General features: G+C 41.9%; 1 protein-coding gene across 6 annotated transcripts in view; it reads right to left on the bottom strand.

Moving 5' to 3' along the window:
* EFCAB2 (EF-hand calcium binding domain 2) overlaps positions 1-22,571 on the bottom strand; it is a 161,531-nt gene that overhangs the window by 30,274 nt on the left and 108,686 nt on the right. For 4 of the 6 annotated variants that reach the window (XM_032136987.2, XM_032136982.2, XM_032136985.2 and 1 more), the window contains 4 exons: positions 15,715-15,794; positions 14,402-14,444; positions 14,198-14,264; positions 10,194-10,659 (listed from right to left, as the gene is read on the bottom strand). In XM_032136987.2, the coding sequence (XP_031992878.1) occupies positions 10,544-10,659; positions 14,198-14,264; positions 14,402-14,444; positions 15,715-15,794 (306 nt within the window). In that variant the 3' untranslated portion in view covers positions 10,194-10,543. The other 2 variants (XM_058430515.1, XM_032136988.2) reach the window with 2 other exon arrangements.

The following is a 22,571-nucleotide window of genomic DNA, read 5'->3' as shown; positions in this document are numbered from 1 at the left end:
CTCTCTTCACTCAGGCCACCAAGGCCTGGGGGGCTGGTTGCTGATCCTGCTGGCTGCCAAACACGTGGTGCTTGATGTTCCTCTACAAGTAATGCCCTTTCCCCACGCTCCTTCATTTCCTTCAGGCCACTGCTCAAGATCCCCTCCTTAGAGGGGACTTCCATGTCATTCTAGATAGGACAGTACCCTGTCACTCTCACCCTTTATCCTGCTTCGTTTTTCTTCATAGTGTTAATCCCGACATGACATGCGTTTATTGATGTATTATCTGCCTCCTACTGTCAACCTCACAGCCAGAATTCAAGTTCCTTAAGGACAGGGACTTTGATTTGTTTGCTAGCACTGTTTCTTTCCTTTTTTTTTTTGAGATGGAATCTTGCTTTGTCTCCCAGGCTGGAGTACAGTGGCACAGTCTCAGCTCACTGCAGCCTCTGCCTCCTGGGTTGAAGCAATTCTCCTGCCTCAGTCTTCCAAGTAGCTGGGACTACAGGCGCCCGCCACCATGCCCAGCTAATTTTTGCATTTTTAGTAGAGACGGGGTTTTGCCATGTTGCCCAAGCTGGTCTCGAACTCCTGACCTCAAGTGATCCACCTGCCTTGGCCTCCCAAAGTGCTAGGATTACAGGCGTGAGCTACCACACCTGAGCAGTTTACTAGAACTATCTCTAGCATAGAATATCACTAATTAAATATTTTATTGAATGAATGAAGTTAAAATGACATGTATACCCTTTCCATGAAGTCCCTGAGGTCACAAGTTTAGGAAAATGGACTTCCCTACTCCCGGACATCCTATAAATACCTGTACCCAACCTCATTATATGATTGAAGATATTTATTATATGGAGAAAATATTTATATTCATTCATTCAGCAGATATTTACCAAACACTTTGTAATGACAGATACCACTTACTAAGCCCTATGTGCAGACAGCCCATCATGCTCAGAGTAATCCTACAAGGTAGCTATGATTTCTGTCACTTACAGATGGGCAACAGAGGACAGACACAGCACATGACTTTCCCCAGGTCACATACCCTATACCTGGCACAGCTGGAATTCAGCACTCTTTTCCCTAAGCCATGCTATTAAAAAGTGACTTCAGCATTAGCCTCAAGCCATCTTGTTCTAGAACATTCTCACCTCCCAGTATTGGCAGCAGAATTGCCAATGTGAACACATAGAACATTTGCAGTTCATCCTGCCACTTCCTCTATGAAGTCCTCTGTGAGTCCCACAGGCAGAGCCAGCTGCTGTCATTGACCCCGATGCACTTTGCTAACATTGCTGAACAACTCTTGCTCAGTGTCATTATCGGTCTTCCTGTCTCTCCCATGAGGCTGAAATCTCTCAAGGACAAGGGCTATGTCTCATACTCATTTTGGCATCTCTGGTGCCCAGCACAGTGTCTGGCACATGGTGGGAATCCAATGAATGCTGACTGAATGAGCAAATGAATTGCATTAGGAAACACTGTCACAGCCTAAGAAGCTGGCGTTTTGATGTTGAGCGCGGGCGGCCAGTTGGCCCCTCGTTCTGCCTGGGTTGGTCATTCTTCATTTCTTTCGCAGGCTTATTTCCCCAGTTCCTATGTTGTTGCTTGAATATTTGTGACATTTCCTGCTAAGTCTACTGTGCAATGGTGGCTCATTCTAATTGCCTCCTGCAAATAATATTTGTTCTGAAAGAAACTGTGTCTCTGGAATTCAGACTCTGTCTGTCATGTTGTGCTTAGTGGGCTCCATTTCATAGCAGCCGAGGGGTTTGTTGTTTCTATCTGAAGAAACAATCTGCGAGGCTCCAATCTGGTGCTTCCTGGAGCTAATCCAGTTGAATCCTTCAGCACATTGCTGTGGGCCTTTAGAAAGCTCCAGTCAGCAATGGAATGCAAATTTTTAAAAGATCAATGAGATACTAGTTTTCCCTATCTAATTGCAAAATAAAAAGCAAAAATATGCTGAGGAGGGTTTAGAATATGGGAACAATCTTTCTGCAGGACAGATTGAAAACACATTAGCAGAAGACTTAAAAATAAGTCCCCATCACTTTAAAGGTGACCCAACAGTTCTGCTTTCTGGAATGTATTCTAAGCAAACAACTAAATTAAGATTTAACTATTAGGATGTTGATCATAATTTATTATAACAGTGAAAACTAAAAATTATTTAAATTACTAAGAATGAGGAACTAATTAAATAGGCCAGGTATGGTGGCTCTAATCCCAGTACTTTGGGAGGCCAAGGTGGGAGGATTGCTTGAGGCCAGGAGTTCGAGGCTGGAGTGAGCTATGATCATGCCTCTGCACTCCAGCCGGGGTGACACAGCGAGACCTGTCTCTAAATTAATTAATTAATTAATTAAGGTATCTCCAAACAATTAGATACTATCCAGTCACTGAAAGTTATGTTTTAGGTGAGTAGACACTATCATGGAAAGATTGTTCATTATGTATTCATTTAAAATGGCAGATTACATAATAGCACATATGGTCTGATCCTATAGTATTGTCGTGTTTATTATTTATTTATGCTCTTCCCCAACAGTACCCTGATTTCTTACCAGAGTATTTTCTCCCTCCAGTGGGGTGTAGCTGGTGGTTGGAGGATTCCTGCCTTCCACATGGCTGCCTAGAAGCAAGGTGCCTCCTTACCTGCCCAGGCCAGACTGAGCTCAGCTCAGTGGGCTGTGTCTTGCAGGCCTTGAACCTGAACCAGTGCAAAGCCATCTCCGCAGCAGCGGCCCTGGACGGGCTGTTCCGGTTATGTGACGTTTGCTATCCTCTTGCACCATGCTTCTTTGCCCTCGGATGCCCCCTTGGCTCCTATCAGCCTGAGCCTGGTGCCCCAGTCTCCAGTAGGCTCTGTGAGCACCCCTTCCTCAGTCCAGGTGCCTTCCAGTGAGTCCTGCTTTCTGTCCTTATGGTCAAGGACCCTAACTGACAGGTTCCACAGTGATATTTTAAAGAAGCTCTATACAGAGACACATCCCTTGGAAAAAGCTTTCAGAAGAGATGAAGCAAAGCATTAGTAATGGTGGTTAACTTCTGTGGAATTAAGGGGTTTTCCTCTTCTTTTTTGTTTACTGGCATTTTCCAATTTCTCTTTATTGCTTGGGAGCCACTCTAGTAATTTTTAGGGTATTTTATACTTTACATTGTTTTTCCAAAAGAGCCTTTCCTGGGAAGATTCTCTAAAGTAGCCATCTCACAGTGAGGTGCCCCTGCAGGGAATGCAAGATAACTCCTCAGGGTGCAGGAAGAAAACCAGGATTTGTTTCAATTTATATTTATGTTCTGTGTTAGAGTTAAATCTCATTGACGTCTTCCCGGGGTCCACACAGCAGAAATGCATGTATCAGGAATGCATGTATCAGGAACGCACGTATCAGGAACGCACGTATCAGGAAGGTAGGCGGCCGTCCTGAAGGCAGCTCGGGGAGCCTTCGCTTGTGTACTCATTCCACCTTGCTTATTTCCGTGCAATCACTAACCATACAGGTGGCCAAGGATTTGCAGATGTTTTTTGGTTTTAACGACACCACCCTCAAAAATTGATAAGAGGCTTAAAAAGTTTACTAAAAAGTAACCTCGAATTGAAGATAATCCCAACACCTAAGCACAGGGGGGTTTCCCGAGAATGGTGAGGCCGACGACAATTCCACCAGGATGAGCTCTTCATCGCGTTGTGTAAGAACAAAGACAGGCTAATCGGATTTGATAAAGAACAACTAAGAAAAGTTAAACATTATCAAGACTAGTTGGAAAATAGACTTAGCTCTATTCTCATTAACAATGAGCTTCGCCTAAGTGCGGATCATGCCTTGAGTTAGTAACCAGGAATGGTTACCAGCCAGCAAGACGGTTTAAAACTAGGCATGCAGACCATGGAAACACATCTTGACATGTTTAAAAGCTATATTTAAAGTCATGCAATACTCAACTAGACTTCAGTACATTTCCTAAGTTTGGTGATAAATGCTTAGAAGCCTTTTTTGAGATTTCTTACTACCAGCTGAAAACTTAACGCGGGGGCAGGGGCGGGGGCTGGGCAGCAAGATATATTTGGCATTTTGACCTGCCACACATATAAAACCATGTCCCGATTTTCATAATGTGCTGTTTTATCTTATCTCCTTCTCCACAGAACTAGGTTTGGCATCAATTTTTCAACTTGTGATTTTTCTTTTCTTTCTTTTTTTTTTTTTTTTTTTTTATGAGATGGAGTCTTGCTCTGTCGCCCAGGCTGGAGTGCAGTGGCACAATCTCGGCTCACTGCAACCTCTGTCTCCCCGGTTCAAGCAATTCTCCTGCCTCAGCCTCCCGAGTAGCTGGGATTATAAGTGCGCCACCGCGCCTGGCTAACTTTTGTACTTTTGTGGAGACGGGATTTCACCATGTTGCCCAGGCTGGTCTCATATTCCTGACCTTAAGTGAACGGCTCACCTCAGCCTCCCAAAGTGCTGGGATTACAGGCGTGAGCCACTGTGCTTGGCCTGAGTTTTCTTTTTTAAGAAAAATAACAGTTTCTTCAAATGATTAAGAGTGTTTTCTCCACTAGATGAGGTAAATAATTCCTGCTGCTCTAAAAGTACCATGACTGATAGCACATTTTTAAAAGAAGGAAAAAAGAAACCTCTTAAGGCCTCCTATTTTCACATTCTAGAAATAAACTTCACGCCTTATAATTAATAGCACCGTGACAGCAAACCTCGGCTATCTCCCCACCAGCAGCCCAGGTACGCACACATTCTCTCCAATTCGTTTTCTGTTATCTACCTACTTCCCCACCTCTCTGTCCACACCCAGGCAGCAGATCTCCATCCCTGCCCCTCCCTCTCTCTGTTTCTCTCTCCCTCTCTGTCTAGCTGGCTTTCTGTAAATGATAATTTGTGTCATAGCTTACAGCTTTTTAAACATTTTCACTTTTATTATTTCATTTAATCTTCACACCAGCCTTGAAAAGTGTTTTTTCCACTTTACAAATTAAGATGCAGAAGCTCAGCAATGTCTTTTTATTTTTTTGAGACAAGGTCTCTCTCTGTCACCCAGGCTGAGTGCAGTGGTGCAATCATGGCTCACTGTAGCCTCGACCTCCGGGGAAGCTCAGCAATATTCAATGTCTGGGCCAATCACGTAATCAGTAAGCAGCAGAGCCTAACTCCAAATCCCACACTTTCATTCAACATCAGAGCCCCAGGTAGTGGTTTTTACACACAAGTGTGCATAAGGCTCCCCTGAGAATGTGAAAAATGTAAGTTTCCTGGACCCCACCTCCAGAGATTCTGTTTCAGGGGTCTGGAATGGGGCACACCCCCCATTTCTAACACCCTCCTTCCAGATGCTCCTGAAGCAGATGATTGGCCACCGCGCTTTCAGAAATACACAGCCACCATGCCTGGCACGAGGGGAGCGTACGTGGCCATGAGGCTCTCTGTTTATTTAAGCAGCCCAGGAGGGTAAGGTAGTAACAACTGATCTTCAAGGAACTGCCTATATAAACAGGGTGCTTTCTTATATGGAAGGATTTAGAAAAGGGAAAGGAAGGAAGATGGGAAGCTAGGAGAGAAAGATCTAAACACATTCCATCCCACAGAAAATACTCCTGCCCTTAACGAACAGTCATAATCCCACCTAGCCTGCTATCTTGGACTCTTTTTTGTGTCTCTTAGGCATTTGGTACTTAGACACTGGGTGACCGCAAAGGGGACTAAATCTCTGCACTGCTTCTCAGGAGGGAGAAGGACTAGAGCTGGGCTCTCTATTTTACAGACAGAGGTGCACAGGAGGTGAAGCGCCTGATCCAGAGTGAGTCACACATGAAGTTGGGATCAGAGCGCAAGATCGCCAGACTCTCAGGCCTGTGTGTCGGGCCCTGAGTCACGCACCTTCCCCAGCAGTGTGAGAACAGAGATGGCTTTCCACAGGGCCCGGCCAAGCTGTGGGGTATGGCAGGCTCTGCAGAAGCCAGGAGTCATGAGGGTAAGCAAGCTTCCTGCACAAGAGGCCAAGCACTCTCCTAGTCAGGAAATGGCATATGGTGACTTACATCAGATGCTGCGGGTGAGGTCGGTGAGCTGAAGAGGCAAAATACACATTGAAGTGATTTGAGTGTAAGGAAAAAAGTTCCCTTTGCAAACAAGGTACGTTTATTCTGCAACTTAGGAGACAAAATGAGATTTCTGTCTATGTTGTGCTTTCTGGTGGCCTTAAAAGAAACAGACAAATTTGTGCTAAAGATAAAAATGAATTACATTCCATAAAGCCAACTCTATGATACTAAACAGAGAGGATTGCCTTGAGACAAGATGTGAAGTTGAACATCAGTCGAACTTTTGAAAGAATCCTCAAAGGTGGCGCCTGGGGAGGTACGCAATCTCAACACAACCTTCTTCTACTGCCTTCTGTACACGAGAGCATCTCCTCAGAGAGAGAATATGATGTCATCACTTGATCATCAAAAGATTAGGGTTCATTCACCAGACTGTACTTCTTTAATGGTTTACAGGACTTAACTCAGAGCTGTCTTGTATGCTCCAAACAAGTCCGTGCCTGGGTTGACGCATCAGGCGCTAGCACACACTTCAATGCTGCATGTCCGTGCTGGCCCCTGCCACCGAATGATATGCCCCTGGGTATGCGTCCACCTTGAAGGGTGTTTCATATCTCGGCCATCCTCCTTCCCCACTGCAATGTGTTCCTATCATCAACAGCCTGTCTCTTGATGTTCTGAGGGTCACCACACTCCTTTCCTCCTCCGTCTCCGCCCTGTCCTGAAGGCACATGGCTCATCTTCATCTCTGGCTGGTGATTCTAACATGCACGGCCAAGCCAGTGGCACATCAGTTCTCTATTTGGACTTTACCTTGGGAAAATCTCAGATAATCCTGGGGAAAAAAATGATCTTGGGAAACTAGAGAAGGAAAAAATGCCTTCCATTGTTACCCCTGCTGGAATTATCTGTCAGAGAGCCTTCCAGAAGTAACAATTCCTCACCATCATTTTTACTCACTATTTTTTGAATGGGATGACCACATATTAATCATCTAAACTGGAACATTTCTAAGAGTACAAAGGAGACTTATTAATAATTACACTGGGACAGGTATAGTCTGGGACCACCCCGGGCAAAGCAGGACAGACGGTCACCCTACTTCCCCAGGCCATGAGTGGGACAAAGACACGTAGGCCAGAGTCCCGGGTGACCCCAGCTGACAACAAAACGTAAACAGAAATAAGCTTTATTCTTGTAAACCTCTGACACATGGGAGTTTTGTTATCACAACATAACCTAGAAAAAGCTGATACAGCCCCTTATTGCTGTGTAGCTTCTTGATTGTCACCTCTGTAAAATGGGGATAACTTAATAGCACCTGCACCGATGGGTGGATGTGAGGATGAAATGAGTTCACGTACATCAGACACTTAGGACAGTGCCTGCAACACAGAGAACAGTCAACAAACCTCAGCCACTCTTACTATTTATTCACATAATAAGAGAGCAGAAGAAAAGAAACACTCTAAGAACACAGCGAAGCAAAATTTCCAGGGAAACATATTATCACTCAGGAATCATCGCTCAGGCAGGGAAGACCACCCCTTGCTACCAACACCAGCCACTTGCCCTTTTAGGGCCCTGAGCCCTCTAGCCCCTCCCATCTGTTACCCACTCCTCCCACCTGGGTCTTTCCCTAATGCGTTAGCCCCACGGACGCCATCGGAACCGCCTTTTCGCGGATTCCTCGGCCTTTGATTCCTTCCACCACACCCACATGACAAAACCTTACCCCTGGTACAACAATCTACCTTTTTCTCTTCTTTTTTGCTCCTGAGCACAAAATCTTCCAGGGTTTCTTGAAAATCCGTACATGGGCTCTTTCTCAACTCTGTCTCCCATTTCCCCCAAAAGATATTCCAAAATTACACCATTTTCTTCAAGCTCTATAACCTACGACCTTCCTCTCCAAAAGACAGCAGAGGCCATGAGGTAGGGACCACAGGCCTTGGTTCATTGTTCCTAAGTCTCTTTATTGCTCTGGAAACTGGCCCCTCCCTTCACCTTCTCTGCAGGCTCTCAGCCCTTGGACTAGAAATGAACTTGCTACAACCGCCCATCTTCCAAAAATCACTCCCCGAGCCTGTTGTCCGTTTCCTTCTCTTCACTGCCGAATAACCTGTCTTCCAGGCTGCAGCCTTCCCACATCCATTCCTTCCTCCATCCACTCAACTCCACACCCTGTTGCTTCCCCACATCTGCTCTGGGAGAGGCCGTCAATGAACTCTCCATTGCTAACACCAACGGACGTTTTTTCCGTCTTTAATTTCCCTCTCCTCTCCGCTACATCTGGCATGGCCACTGCCTCCTCCTTGCGATTCTCTCCGATCCTGACATCCAAGATGCTTCTTTCCAGCTTTCCCTCTTCTCAGGCTTCTCCTTCCCAGTCTCTTTTGTGGCTCTTCTTCCTCTGCCTTCCCGTAAATGCTGATATTTCCCATGGTTTTATTCTAGACTCTCTTCTCTTTTCCTTTCAAGGCATTCATACTACTTACATGCTGAGACCTCCAAAAGCCAGGTCTCTAGCCTGATCTCCCTCCGATATCCAACTGATTACTGAATGTCACCCTTTGGGTGTCCCAAGGTGTCTGCACCCAACCTCATCATTTTGCTTACCAATGCCCCACTTGCTCCTTGGACTTCTTATCTGAATGAATGGCACTTTTACCCATCGTCCAAGCCAGAAACCTGGGATTCATGCTTGACTTTTCCCAGTCTATCCCCTCCCACCAACCAAATAGCCTACAAACTGGTCTCACTTCTAGTCTTGACCTATCAAATCTATTTTCCATGCTGCTTACAAATGATCTTTCTCTGTGATCTTCAGAATAAAGTCCAAACTCTCACACTGAAACCTTAACTCAGCACCTAACCCGATATTCTTAATGATACCGCTCCTGTTTACCACGCCAATTTCACCTCTCATCATGACCCCCAAGTCTCCTACACTCCAGACATACTGAACGGCTTTCCATTCCCAGGTGGTTCCATGTTTCATGACACCTCTAGGGTTTCTGGACTTGCTGCTCACTTGCTGAAATGCCCTGTGCCCCGCCGCCCACTTACTAAACTACTCATTTTAAAGTCAGGTGCCTCCTCTCCTGGGAAGCCTTCTCCACTCACTAGCACCTTTCATCTTCCAGAAAGCTCCCTCCCTGCAAGGCTGAGTAGCTGCCTGTCTTCTGCACTTCCACGGTACCCTGAACGGGCCCCTATCTGAAATGTGGCTGTTGACTGCCTTGCAGGCTTCCCTCACTAAACTGTGACCTGGATTCATTAGGGACTCCGGTTCCCAGCACATCATCTCATGATACTCTTTCAGTGTTTCATGAATGAATGAACAGCGACAGTCTCTTGGGTAGCAGCCGCCTCTTTTGGGGGCAAGACTACATGCCTGAGGAAGGCTCACAGCAACTCTAAATGTTTACATTTATGTAGATACACACATATAGTGGTAAAGCCATCTTTAAATAGAGATCCGTGTGTGTGTATGTGTGTGTGTGTGTCTTGTTATAAAAGAATATCTAGCTAGACTCCATCTCAAAAAAAAAAAAAAAAAAAAAAAAGGAATATCTAAGTTTGGAATCCTTATCTTCCCCTTTGCTTGTAAGTTGCCATATAGTTTCTATTTTTCCATTGTGACTGCTTGTGCTTCATTCTGCTCTTTCAGGAGCTGTACATTTGCACACCAGAACATTTCTCAGTATTCTTACTCAGTATTCAGGACAATGTTCCCATGACAGATATGCCGAGTAGGTGAGAATTCTAAAGACAAAGAGAGAATTGCCACTACCTTACACTATCAACTTCCACTCAGCCTTCTTTTCTCTAGTTTCAATGATCTCAACTCCTTTAGCTGCTCCATAAATGGTGACATGCTGGATCAGCAAATATAAATGTTTACACTAAGTTATTATCATCCCAAATGATATTTGTAATTGGCACTCATAAAAAATCAATTATCAATATTTATTTTGATAAATCTCCTTCCACACTCAGATTGATGAAGCGTTTGTTATTGTTTAAAAAAGAAGCTTCCATTACATTGCTACTCATTTTCGATTGGTGGTCATTCTGCCCCCTTAAGATCTTTAGATGCCAAACCTTGGGTAGTTACGTCATTTTCATTTTGTCAGCTTAATTCATTCAAAGGTAACCTGAGTTTTATTGTAGAAAATAATCAACAATCCATTCTAATGTTAAAATGTTTTAAGAATAGTTTTTAAATAAATAGTAATTTATCATTTGGTAAGGCTAGACATACTAAATTTGTTTTAAAGTGTTATGATCATCTTTAAAAACAAAGTATCTAAAGTGACATAGTATGTCACAAGTGTTATGATCATCTTTAAAAACAAAGGATCTAAAGTGACATAGTATGTCACAAGGTATTAAATATCACATATAGGAATCCTAAGATAAGATGTGAAATTAACAAGAACAAGCAATTTCTAAAATTGTCCTTTCAATTAGAAATTATCTTTAGAACATTTAATTTTCATCTATCACCATCATTGTTATATAGTCCTTGTAATTAATTGAATTTGATTCTGGATCAATTGCAGCAGACAACATTTCTTCCATTTCCTCTTGAGAAAAAGGCTCACCTCAGAGAGACAAAAAGGAAAATGTATCATTTATGATCATCTGAGTTTTTTCTTTTTCTTTCCACTAGCCAGCTTAACAGCCATGGAGCCCCACAAACTCCCGCAATGTCACTAGCTGCAATCCCTGCAGCTGTAGAGCCAGGACATCACGACAGTCCAGAGGTTCAAAGAGAAGGTTATTGTACACCCTGGCAGATTCTGGACCTCTTTCAGCCTGCAGATGTCATAGATCAAGCAACCTCTAGAACACGTCATTTCAGGCAAAACAGTAGGAAGACATACAGACATCATGAACAGGTTATTTATTTAGATTAAGACTTTTGCAAGTACCAGAGGATTAACTTGAAGCCCCAGTGTTTGATTAAAGATGGAAGGAAAATAACCGAATGGTTAAAGCACAAGTTTGGATTCACATGCTGGCTGCCTCTTACTAGCTCTAAGATCTTGAGCAAGGCACTTAACTGCTCCACTCCTTAGTTTACCTGTCTGTAAAATGGAGGTGATAATGATACTACCTATCACATAAGTTGTCGGGAGAATGAAATGTGTTATGATTTGAATGGGATTTAGAACAGTACCTGGCACATAAGCAGCAACATGTAAATGTTTGTTTAAAAAATTGTTCTGAGATCTTCCCTGCTGCTAAACACTGTCTGATGCAATACACATTCCTGGACACTTAGGGACTTCTATCTTGTAGGAACTTGATTCGATGTGATTTATTTTGTTTATCATATGACATCCTGGGCTGTAGGAATGCATATTCTCAAACTAGTGTGTTTGATACTTTGTGGAGATTATGATGAGTGTGCAAGTAACTTGAACCCATATTGTTATATAGCATAAATGTACTTAAAAACAATTTGTAGAATTCTGAGACTCTCAAAGTAGCAATTCTTAAGCACCTATTTTACCAAACTAGTCAACTTCTATTACACTTAGCTGATGGGTCTGTTATATTAAATCGTAACTTAGATTTGTATAGATTTACATCTTACATATTACTTCCAAACATATTGGTTCATATATGTGGAAGGTTTGTAATAATACTTGTTGAGTGAATAATTGAAAACATATGTATTCTTATTTGAAAATACCTGTCCTATGCTTAGTCCACTGAGATACTCAATAGTTGATCTTTAAGTACCATGAACTCTCTGTAAACATACCATTTTCGAAATTATCACACAGCACCTCCAAGTAAACCACGCGATTGCACTGTCTCTGTATACACTGCAGTCTGTTCTGACTTTTCGGTTTTACTCAGTCGCATTACCATCATACTTGCCACTGAGGGCAAAGCCTTGGTGTTACTTTTGATTCAGCTCTCATCTTTGTCGCCTACACCGTGTTACTCATCATGACCCATGGATCCTGCCGCAGACAGTCCTTCTGTGCCAATCCCGTCTTCCCATTGCCATTCCCACTGCCAGGTCAGGCCCTTGCTTGGGTGCCTTCAAAATGCTGAAATAACCTTCTAACTGGCCTCCCTAGTCCAACCTTTCTTATGCATCTAACAAACCGACCAGCACCAGAAAAACCTTCTCACAATCACTCATACAGCATGTGACTCATCTGCTCAAAAGCCTATAATACTTCTCCATTGCCCACAGGCTGAATTCCAAACTCCTGAGCCTGGGACTCCACAATTTAGTCCCAGTAAATCTACTGAAGTCAGTTTCCTGCTGTCTGCCAACATTACCCTCTGGGCCAGCTCGGCTTATTTTCTCTCTCAAATAGCATGTTCATTCCTACCTCCCAATTTTTGTTCAGACTGTTTTACACATTGATAATGTCTCCCTCTCATTAGCCCCTTCACCTGGTCTTCATCATCTACTCATTCATTCGTTCATTCAACAAACATTTGTTGAGATCTACCATGTGTGACAGAATTATAACGCACAAGAGTTTACCTTTGCCCTCAACAATTTAACCATATACATTCTAGCATCTCAAAAAACCTATTTTCTCTTTAAGTCTTCCCAGACCAAGTTTTCCAGGCTGGTCCGGCCCTGGTTGATCTTCTGATATTTAGCTTTCTATTGTCTTGTATTGTGAATTATTTTATCTTAGTTTTATTTCCCCAATAAGATTGTAATATCCTTGAGAGAGGAAGTAGATTTAAATATCATTATACCTTACTACACCTACTAAATATTAAACATATAGTAGGCACACAACAGTAGGAAAATCTAACTGTTTTGGCCATTTTGACTAAATTCATGTTGCCTAATATATAATCTAGGATTTACTTTCTTTAAACTAATCCTTAGGATTAAGAAGCTGATGCTTTGAAAGTCATAACATCCCCATCAAAATTAATCCCTAAGATAATTTTAACAATGGCATAGGAGTTCTTGGGTGGCAGCTCTGATGGTCGTGTCATTCTTACCCTCACTCTCTGTATTCCGCCTAAAGGTGGATCAAGTTGGGATGGTCAAACCAGCTGTGCATGTAGATGCAGTCTTAGTCTTCCCTATTCAAAATCACTTGCACTTTTGATTCTGTCTCAAGTAATTAGCAACTCTGAGTCATTCAGGACTTAATCTGTGAACCAGAGAGCTCTAGCTCTGTATGGGAGCAGGCAAGGTGACAAATATGAGGATGGTTTCAGGAGACTGTCCGTCGGGCTACTGACCTTCAGGGTAAACAAATTTACACATCAGCCTAGCAGAGAGAATTCCTAAAGGAAATATGTTGGCATATATATAAGTGTGCAGGTTTTATGTGTGTGTGTATGCATATATGTATGATGGGACATGTTCAGAACAAATATATGTGGTTCAATTAACATTAAAAAAGGAAAATTTTAGTGTTAAAAATGACCTCAGTATTCAATTGAGGCTACATTATCTGTAACTTCACTGACAGAAAAGTTCTTTAAACAGGAATTTTTACTGGCACTGTGGGAGGCCAAGATGGGTGGATCACCTGAGGTCAGGAGTTCGAGACCAGCCTGGCCAACATGATGAAACCCATCTCTACTAAAAATACAAAAAATTAGTTGGGCGTGGTGGCCCTTGCCTGTAATCCCAGCTACTCGGGAGGCTGAGGCAGGAGAATCACTTGAATCCAGGAGGCAGAGTTTGCAGTGAGCTGAGATTGCGCCACTGCACTCCAGCCTGGGCGACAGAGCAAGACTCTGTCTCAAAAAAAAAGGGGGGGGAATTTTTATATACTTCTATTCAAATCTTCAATCTAGGAAGGGGCCTTCATTTACAGTGATCGATAGTTCATGTTTTCCAGATGGCACATCTTTTATTCTGGAAATGCTCTGAATGCAATGCCTGAAATTATAGAAGTAATCACTATGCTTCACAAAATTCTACGAGACAACAACCCGTCTCCCCTTTCCCTACTCTTTGTCCTCTTAACCCCCACAGAACAGAAACCACCCCCAAGCCAAAATAGTAGGAACAGTAAATAACTTTCACCAGAACAACTGATTTTAAAGTATCCCCTATAACTTTCACATAACTGTTAACAAATTATCAATTCCTCACATAAGTCATTGTGATAAGTAATAAATCACGCTTACCTTCTTCGGTCATATACTTGATCAGCTCGTCCTTAGTAAGAAACCCACGTTTAGCTGAATCTAAAACCTAGGGGAAAAGAAAAGATAGATATTATATTTTTCGTTTGGTGAATAAGTTCTACATGATGAATTTTTCATATACGTGTGTATATAAAGATACGTATTTTTATATATGTATATGCATATAAGCTGGAGTTTACATACCTCAAAAGCTCGAAGAAGGACATCTTCTGGAATTGGTCTGTATCTGTAATTATGCAATAAAATGAGTAAATACCATGGTATTTACCACAGTCTCTACATAATAAATCAGCAGTCTCCAACGTTTTTGGCACTAGGGACCAGTTTCATGGAAGACAATTCTTCCACAGACCAGGGTAGGGCAGGGATGGTTTGGGGATGAAACTGCTCCACCTCGGATCATCAGGCATTAGATTCTCATAAGGAGCGTGCAACCTAGATCCCTAACATGCACAGTTCACAATAGGGTTCGCATTCCTATGATAATCTAATGCCAATGCTTCTCTGACAGGAGGCGGAGTTGGGGCAGTAATGCTCACTCTCTTGCTGCTCACCTCCTGCTGTGTGGCCCAGGGGTCCTAACAGGCCAGGGACTGGTACCAGTACCTGGCCTGGTGGTTGCGGACCCCGTAATAAATGACCACATAAAACAAAATAGGGCTGGGCGCAGTGGCTAACGCCTGTAATCCAAGCACTTTGGGAGGCTGAGGTGGGCAGATCACCTGAGGTCATGGGTTTGAGACCAGCCCGGCCGACATAGTGAAACCCTGTCTCTACTAAAAATACAAAAATTAGCTGGGCATGGTAGTGTGCACGTGCCTGTAATCCCAGCTACGCGGGAGGCTGAGGCAGGAGAATCGCTTGAACCCAGGAGGTGGAGGTTGCAGTGAGCCAAGATGGTGCCACTGCATTCCAGCCTGGGTGACAAGAGCAAAACTCCATCTCAAAAAAATAAAAAATAAAAAGTAAAATAAAAGCTGCTAACATACTGGGATGATAATACTTGCCTCATTGAAATCTTTTTGGATTTCTGGATATGAAAGTTGAAAATACCTCAGCCCCACAGGAAATATTTAGTGCAAAATCACTGACATGTTTGAGGTTATCTACTAGCTTTTTGGACATCAATTTATCTGGGCACAAGACTTCTATGATGAACCAACTGTGGTAAGCGAATGCTATATTTTTGCTAGAAAAATATTAGGATTCTTATTTATCACTGATAATTCAAAACAGAAGATATTAAGAATGTTGATTTATGATCTTTATAGCTTATTTACCCTCTAATTGTGCTTTGCTTAGGATAACACTAATGTGGTTGATGTTTCTAAGCATGTACCAACTGGCAGTTCAGAAGTAGCTTGAAAGGTTAGAGGGAGGCCACGTTAAGATACATTGGTTGAGTATAATACACAAAGTGAAAAAGCCAAGTGTCCTGAAATGAATGGCTTCATAATTCTGATCATTACTTTGCCTTAACAATTGCATTTACTTACTTTCTTTCTAGTAGTATTTCTGTCATCACTGGGAGAAATTTTTCGAATCGAATGTATCCAGTGGGTTCTTCTTCCTCTACCTAAACATTCAATAAGTAAATAGCCATTTATTCATTCAACAAATGTATTCAGCAACTACTTTTCCCAAGCACTGTGCCAAGTGCTAGAGACTCTGGATGGTGAGCACACTTGGGCATGACCCCTGCTCACAGAGATGGTACTTTATTTTTTTAAGATTTATCTTCATCATTCAACTGGAACACAGCTGATACTCTGATAAGGGAGACAGACATTAATCAAGAAACAACAACACAAAGACACTGTGAATTGATGTAAGCACAGTGAGGGGAAGGAGCATGGGTCTGTAAGAACAGTCAATAAAGAACACCCGGCCAGGCGTGGTGGCTCAATCCCAGCACTTGGGGAGGCCAAGGCAGGCAGATCACTTGGGGTCAGGAGTTTGAGATCAGCTTGGCCAACATGGTGAAACCCTGTCTCTACTAAAAATACAAAAATCATATGGGTGTAGTGGTGCGCACCTGTAATCCGAGCTACACAGGAGGCTGAGGCAGGAAAACCACTTGAACCCGGGAGGTGGAGGTTGCAGTGAGCCAAGATCGCACCACTGTACTCCAGTATGGGCGACAGAGTGAGACTCCATCTCAATAAAAAAAATAAAAAATAAAAAAATTGCAGGGTGCGGTGGCTCACGCCTGTAATCCCAGCATTTAAGGCCTGTAGTCCACTACTAAGAGCTGAGGCAGGAGAAGGTGACCAGAAGCGGACTGTGACCGAGATCAGGCCACTGAGTGAGATTCCATCTCAAAAAAATAAATAAATAAATAAAATAAAATAAAATAAAATAAAATAATAAAATAAAATAAAAATAAAACAACAAAGAACACTTCTTAGACCAGGAGACCAGGGAAGTCATCCATGAGGAAATAACACTCCAGCTGATTTAGAAAGGATGAGTAGAAGGTAATGAGACAGAGACAGCAGGGGAGAGACAGTCACCTAGAGGAAATTGAATATGCTAAGACTCTGTGCTGACACGTTGGAGGCTAGGAGGCTGGAGTACAAGGAGCAGGGAGAAGGCTTCAAGATGAGACTAGAAAGAGAGACAGGGGCCCCACAGCAGGGCCTTCTTGTCCATGACAGTGATAAGGTTTCTAGCCTAAGAACAGTGGGAAATCAGTGACGGTCTCATAGATGCATGTTTTGAAAGAGCACACTGGTTGAGGGTCAGGCAGCTTCTTCAGTAGTCTAAGCGGATATGACAAGGGCTTAGATTGGAGTGGCGGCCATGCAGAGAGAAATGGATGGCTTCAAAAAATATTTAAGAAGTGAAATTGGTAGGACCTGGTCCTGCATTCATTATGAGTAAGGATGGAAAAAACAGAGGATTCAAGGATGACTCCCAAGATTCTGACTTATACCACTGGGATAAGGTGATGCTTTTCCCTGAGATAAGGAATCCTGAATGAGGGACCAGGTTAGGGGACCAATCACGATCTCAAGGACCAACTACATCTTAAATCATCATAATACGTATTAAGTACCTATAATGGTAAATAGAACTTTGTCACACCACCACTAGATTAGAAGACTATACCTGAGAAGGAGAATGTTTGGCACTTAGCACTATTAAATGAGAACGAAACAGATCCCTGCCCGTGGGTTCGACGTGGATGGAGGGGCTGAACAAAACACCGTTGACCTTAACTTTCATGTCAGGCTATCTATAAGGAGCTGTACATTCTCCACTCCCTTTCAAAAACCCTATGAAAAGGCTCAAAGATCCCAATTCAGCAGATGAGCTTTGGACAGATTTATTCTTTGAGCAAAAACAAACAAACAAACAAAAAACCATAGGTTGCTGCTAAGTGGAACACACCGTCATTCAAATGACTCCTATTTTTTAATGTTTATACTAGATTCACACCTAGCATGGTAGAACCCTCAGACTCCACTCTCAGCAGAAATTCAGTGCATTCAATGACAGAATTGTGTGTTTCAGAATTTCTGAGCCCATCCATTCATGAACAATTGTCCTCAGCCGCCTCCAAGTCCAAGGCGAGCATTTTGCAGATTGATGTTCCTGTGGCTCTGAGGCGCTTGCGCAGCACTCTGCAAAGCCCGCCTCAGGAGCCTCGGGCAAACGCAATGTCGATCTCACGAGGTTATCTCCGGAGGAGGAGTTTTAAAATTAAAATGTTAAGTTGCTATTCTGATTACTCCAGAAATGTGCTCCAGAAGCAAGAGCCATGGTTTTTCCTTTCCTCGCACCACCACCAAACCACTGCAGAGCAGGCAGTCTCAGCCTTTAAAGATCAAAACCCCTCTTTAGCCTACATGCACCCTGATCAAGGCACAAACTGTTGCTTGTTTTTCCAAAGGTAGTTCAACTGTATAATTCCGTCTCCATCACGGAAGAACTCACAAATGACACATAATATATGCCTCATATCGCTTCCCCGGGTTCCCTCACAACTTTCACAAACCCTCAGGGATGTGAACATTATGGTGCCAACTCCGTAGACCTTTTTTGCCTAATAGATGTTTGTGGAACCAAAATTATACGAAATAAGTTAAAACAAAACAGCCAACTAGTCAGAATAGCAGAAGGGTCATAAGTGTTCTTTGTTATTGTTGTTTTTAAAGAGGGACAATGAACAAACAGGCCTTGTGGTTAGAAAAGAAGAAGAAAAATGGTTATGACCATCTTCAACTTGGGCAGAAATTGTAAAATCTTTCTATGACCCAACACTGTCCTCTAGAGGCCGTATCCAATTTGTTCTTGAGTACAAAAACATGTATAAGCAATGGCATTAAAAACAATAAAATTATACAATAATTCTAAGTACAGCATTCTTGGAATGTTTAATATAGACACTATTTTATATTTGAATAACCTTTTGATTTTAGAATCGTTTTAGATACACAGAAAAGTTCCAGATATAATACAGAGTTCCCATATACCTCTCTCACTCAGTGTCCTCTATTTTTTTTCCAGTCTTATTGAGGTATGATGGACAAATAAAAATTGCATATATTTAAGGTGTGCCACATGATTTTTTGATATACATATACCTTGTGGAATGATTACCACACAGGCTAATTAACATATCCATCGACTCACTAGTTACCTTTTTTGTATGTGTGGTGAGGATACTTGAGATCTACTCTCTTAGTAAATTTCAAGTATAGAATAGTTATTAACCATAGTCACCATGCTGTACATCAGAAATTGTTTTTCTTATCACTAAAAGTTTGTATCCTTTGACCAACATTTTCCCATTTCCCCTACCCCCGCCCCTGGTTAACTACGCATCTACCCTCTGTTTCCATGAGTTTGACTTTTGAAAATGGAACAGAGATCATGCAGTATTTGTCTTTCTGTGTCTGGTTTATTTCACTTAGCATAATGTTCTCCAAGTTCATCCATGTTGTTGCAAATAGCAGGACTTCCTTTTTTAAGGCTGAATAATATTCCATTACATACGTGTGTGTGTGTGTGTGTGTGTGTGTGTGTGTGTATACACACACCTTTTGTTTATCCACTCATTTGTCTATAGACACGTTGTTTCCATATCTTAGCTACTGTGAATAATGCTGCAATAAACATGGCAATACAGATAGCTCTTAGAGATTCTGATTTTATTTCTTTTGGGACTTATACCCATAAGTGGGATTGTTGGATGATATGGTAACTCTATTTTTAGTTTCTTGAGAACCCTCCATACTGTTTTCCGTAGTGGCTGTGCCAATTTACATCCCCACCAACAGGTTCCTTTTTCTCCACACCCTCATCAACACTTGTGTCTTTTTGATAGTAGCCATTATAATAGGTGTGAGGTGATATCCCATTGTGGTTTTGGCTTGCATTTCCTTGATGTACAATGATGTTCATATATCTGTTGGACATTTGTACGTCTTCTTTGAAAATGTCAGGTCCTTTTTTCCATTTTTATTAATTAGGTCGTTTTTGTTTTTGCAGTTGAGTTGTCTGAGTTCCTTATGTGTATTGGAATATTAACCCCTTATCAAATGTATGGTTTGCAGTATTTTTTCCCATTCCATAGGTTGCCTTTACATTTTGCTGCTTTTTTCTTTTGCATGCAGGAACTTTTTAGTTTGATGTAGTCCCACTTGTTTGTTTTTGCTTTTGTTGCCTGTGCTTTTGGTATCATATCCAAAAAATCATTGCCCAGGCCAATATCAAAGAGCATTTTCCCTATGTTTTCTTCTAGTTTTACAGCTCCAAATCTCACATTTAAATCTTTAATCCAGTTTGAGTTGATTTTTGTGTATGGTGTGAGATAAGGATCCAATTTCATTCTTCTCCATGTAAATAACAGTTTTCCTATCACCATTTATTGAAGACACTATCCTTTCCCTATTGTGTATTCTTGGCACTCTTGCTGAGGATTAGCTGGCCATTTATGCATGGCTTCATTTATAGGCTTTCTATTCTGTTCCAATAGTCTATATGACTGTTTTTATGCCAGTACCACACTGTTTTGATTACTATTGCTTTGTGACATAATTTGTAATTTCATTTGTGATACAATTCCTTTATTGCTAACTCTCACATTATGGTACACTTGTCATAACTAATGAATCAATATTAATATATTATTAGTCACTAAACTAGAAACTTTATTTGGATTCCATTAGTTTTTCTAAAATGCATTTTTCAAATATGGTATATTCCAATGTCATAAAAAAGAAGAAGAAGAATAGGGTAGATGTTTAATCATGCTGATACCTTGATCTTAAACTTTCAGCCTTTAGAACTGTGAGACAATAAATTTCTATTGTTTAAGCCACTCTGTGTGGCGCACTATCAAAGCGGCTCTGGCAAACATTATAACTAACATATATTCTAAATATATATGACATATTTTTAACCAAAGACTTTCACTATCATCAAGCAGAAGTCTGATCAGGTTTGAATCACTATCATCAAGCAGAGCAGATATTCAGAATTCAGAACTGTATTTCACGCCTGTAATCCCAGCACTTCGGGAGGCCGAGGTGGGTGGATCACCTGAGGTCAGGAGTTCGAGACCACCCTGGCCAACATGGCGAAACCCCATCTCTACTAAAAATACAAAAATTAGCTGGGCATGGTGGCGTGCACCTGTAGTCCCAGCTACTTGGGAGGCTGAGGCAGGAGGATCTCTTGAACCCAGGAGATGGAGGGTGCAGTGAGCCGAGATCGCACCACTGCACTCCAGAGCAAGATTCTGTCTCCAAAACAAACAAACAAACAAAAAACTGTATTTCACAGAGTTGATGCAGAAATGCAGAAAAAAATGGTGCAATCGGGACCTATTTTCTCCAGGAGAAAACTCAATTATACTGAAATGAATTCAAGAAAAATTCCATATATCAGACATGCTTGAAAAGACTACAAAGTCATTGCATTTCTTCACTTAAAGCAAAGTCGTGTTGGGAAAATCCACTTGACTTCTTTCTGTATTGGTCAGAGTCTTTTTTAAAAAATAGATGTTCTGCAGGACTAGGTATGAAAAGTAAATAAATAGATAAATAATTTTAAAAGACATTACCTTTCTTATAGAGAAAAATCACAATATATTCCCCATGTTAGACCAATAATAGTTAAGAATGTTACTAAATTCATTCTCTAGCTTCAGCATGCTCATGTCTAACAGGGGGAACAGTAACCTACAGGATGGTTGTGAAGGTTCCATGAGATATGAAGGTGCTTTGTGAACTGTGAGAGTCAATGATAATGACGATGATGATGAGGACGATGTTCCATGAGATATGAAGGTGCTTTGTGAACTGAGAGTCGATGATGATGATGATGATGACAATGAGGATGACGATGATGATGATGATTTCTACCAGCAGTGTACACACTTGTGGTTCTATGACATGCAATGGCACTTTTTCCTAAAAGACTCAATCGCTGGTGCTGAAATTTCAGGCACCTCCTCCCTGACCCACCATGTAGACCCACCTGTTTACACAGAAGTTTGCCTCTGCCACCTTTCTGTAAAATGCCACGCGGAATGTGGCAATTAAATAAGATAATGTATGGAATTGCTAGGCACATTTAACACCCTCTCCCTCACCCCTTGTTGCCTCGCCCCATGTCTAGAGGACAGGGTGTGCAGGTTATCAGTGATGCCTCCACCTCTGCTGTTTCCCCACATGGCCTCTTTGGACTGAAAAAAAGGCGAGAGTAACAAATATCCACCAAACTCCACATCCCTCCCTTCAAAAGACAGAAGAAACTCACAAAACAAATACATCCTGTTACTGCAAACATGAATGAGGCAAAGTAAGTTAAATCTAGTTTGTTTCTTCTAAGAGAAGGGCCGATGTGGAGCAGTAATTTAAAAGTAACCCAGGCAGCATTTATGAATGTACAGGAAAAACGTCTTTGCCAGAAGACCCCTCGAGTGTAGCCGGCTAAAAGTACCATTTGCAGGGAATTCATCTTAACAGTGTGCCAGCAGATGCTCACCTGGAAAACCAAGGCCCTGATATGCCTGGCTTCTCCTCCTGCAAAGAATTAAGGTGGAGTAGGTGACCTGAAGAAAATATACTGCCTTCATTGCCACACAAAGCAGCCCAAATTCTAGAGGCGAACACAGTGCCTTCCGGCACTCCACAGTCTCTCTGCTCCCTCTTCCCCAATATGGAGCCATCTCAATAAATACTGTGGGACTTTTTAATAATATCAACATTTATCTCAGCCTCAAAGCATGTTTCAAATACTGTGCTTCTCATTCTACTTTGGTCTAAATCAATTTTCTTAATCCATTTTGGATTTGAGGAAATATAGGCACAGAGAGGTTAAGTGCCTATCTTAGGGCATC

Source organism: Hylobates moloch, unplaced genomic scaffold (assembly GCF_009828535.3).
Source record: "Hylobates moloch isolate HMO894 unplaced genomic scaffold, HMol_V3 SCAFFOLD_18, whole genome shotgun sequence".
In the NCBI taxonomy this organism is placed as follows: domain Eukaryota; kingdom Metazoa; phylum Chordata; class Mammalia; order Primates; family Hylobatidae; genus Hylobates; species Hylobates moloch.
Note: the sequence above shows the minus strand (reverse complement) of the source record. Positions and strands in the feature narration are given on the sequence as shown.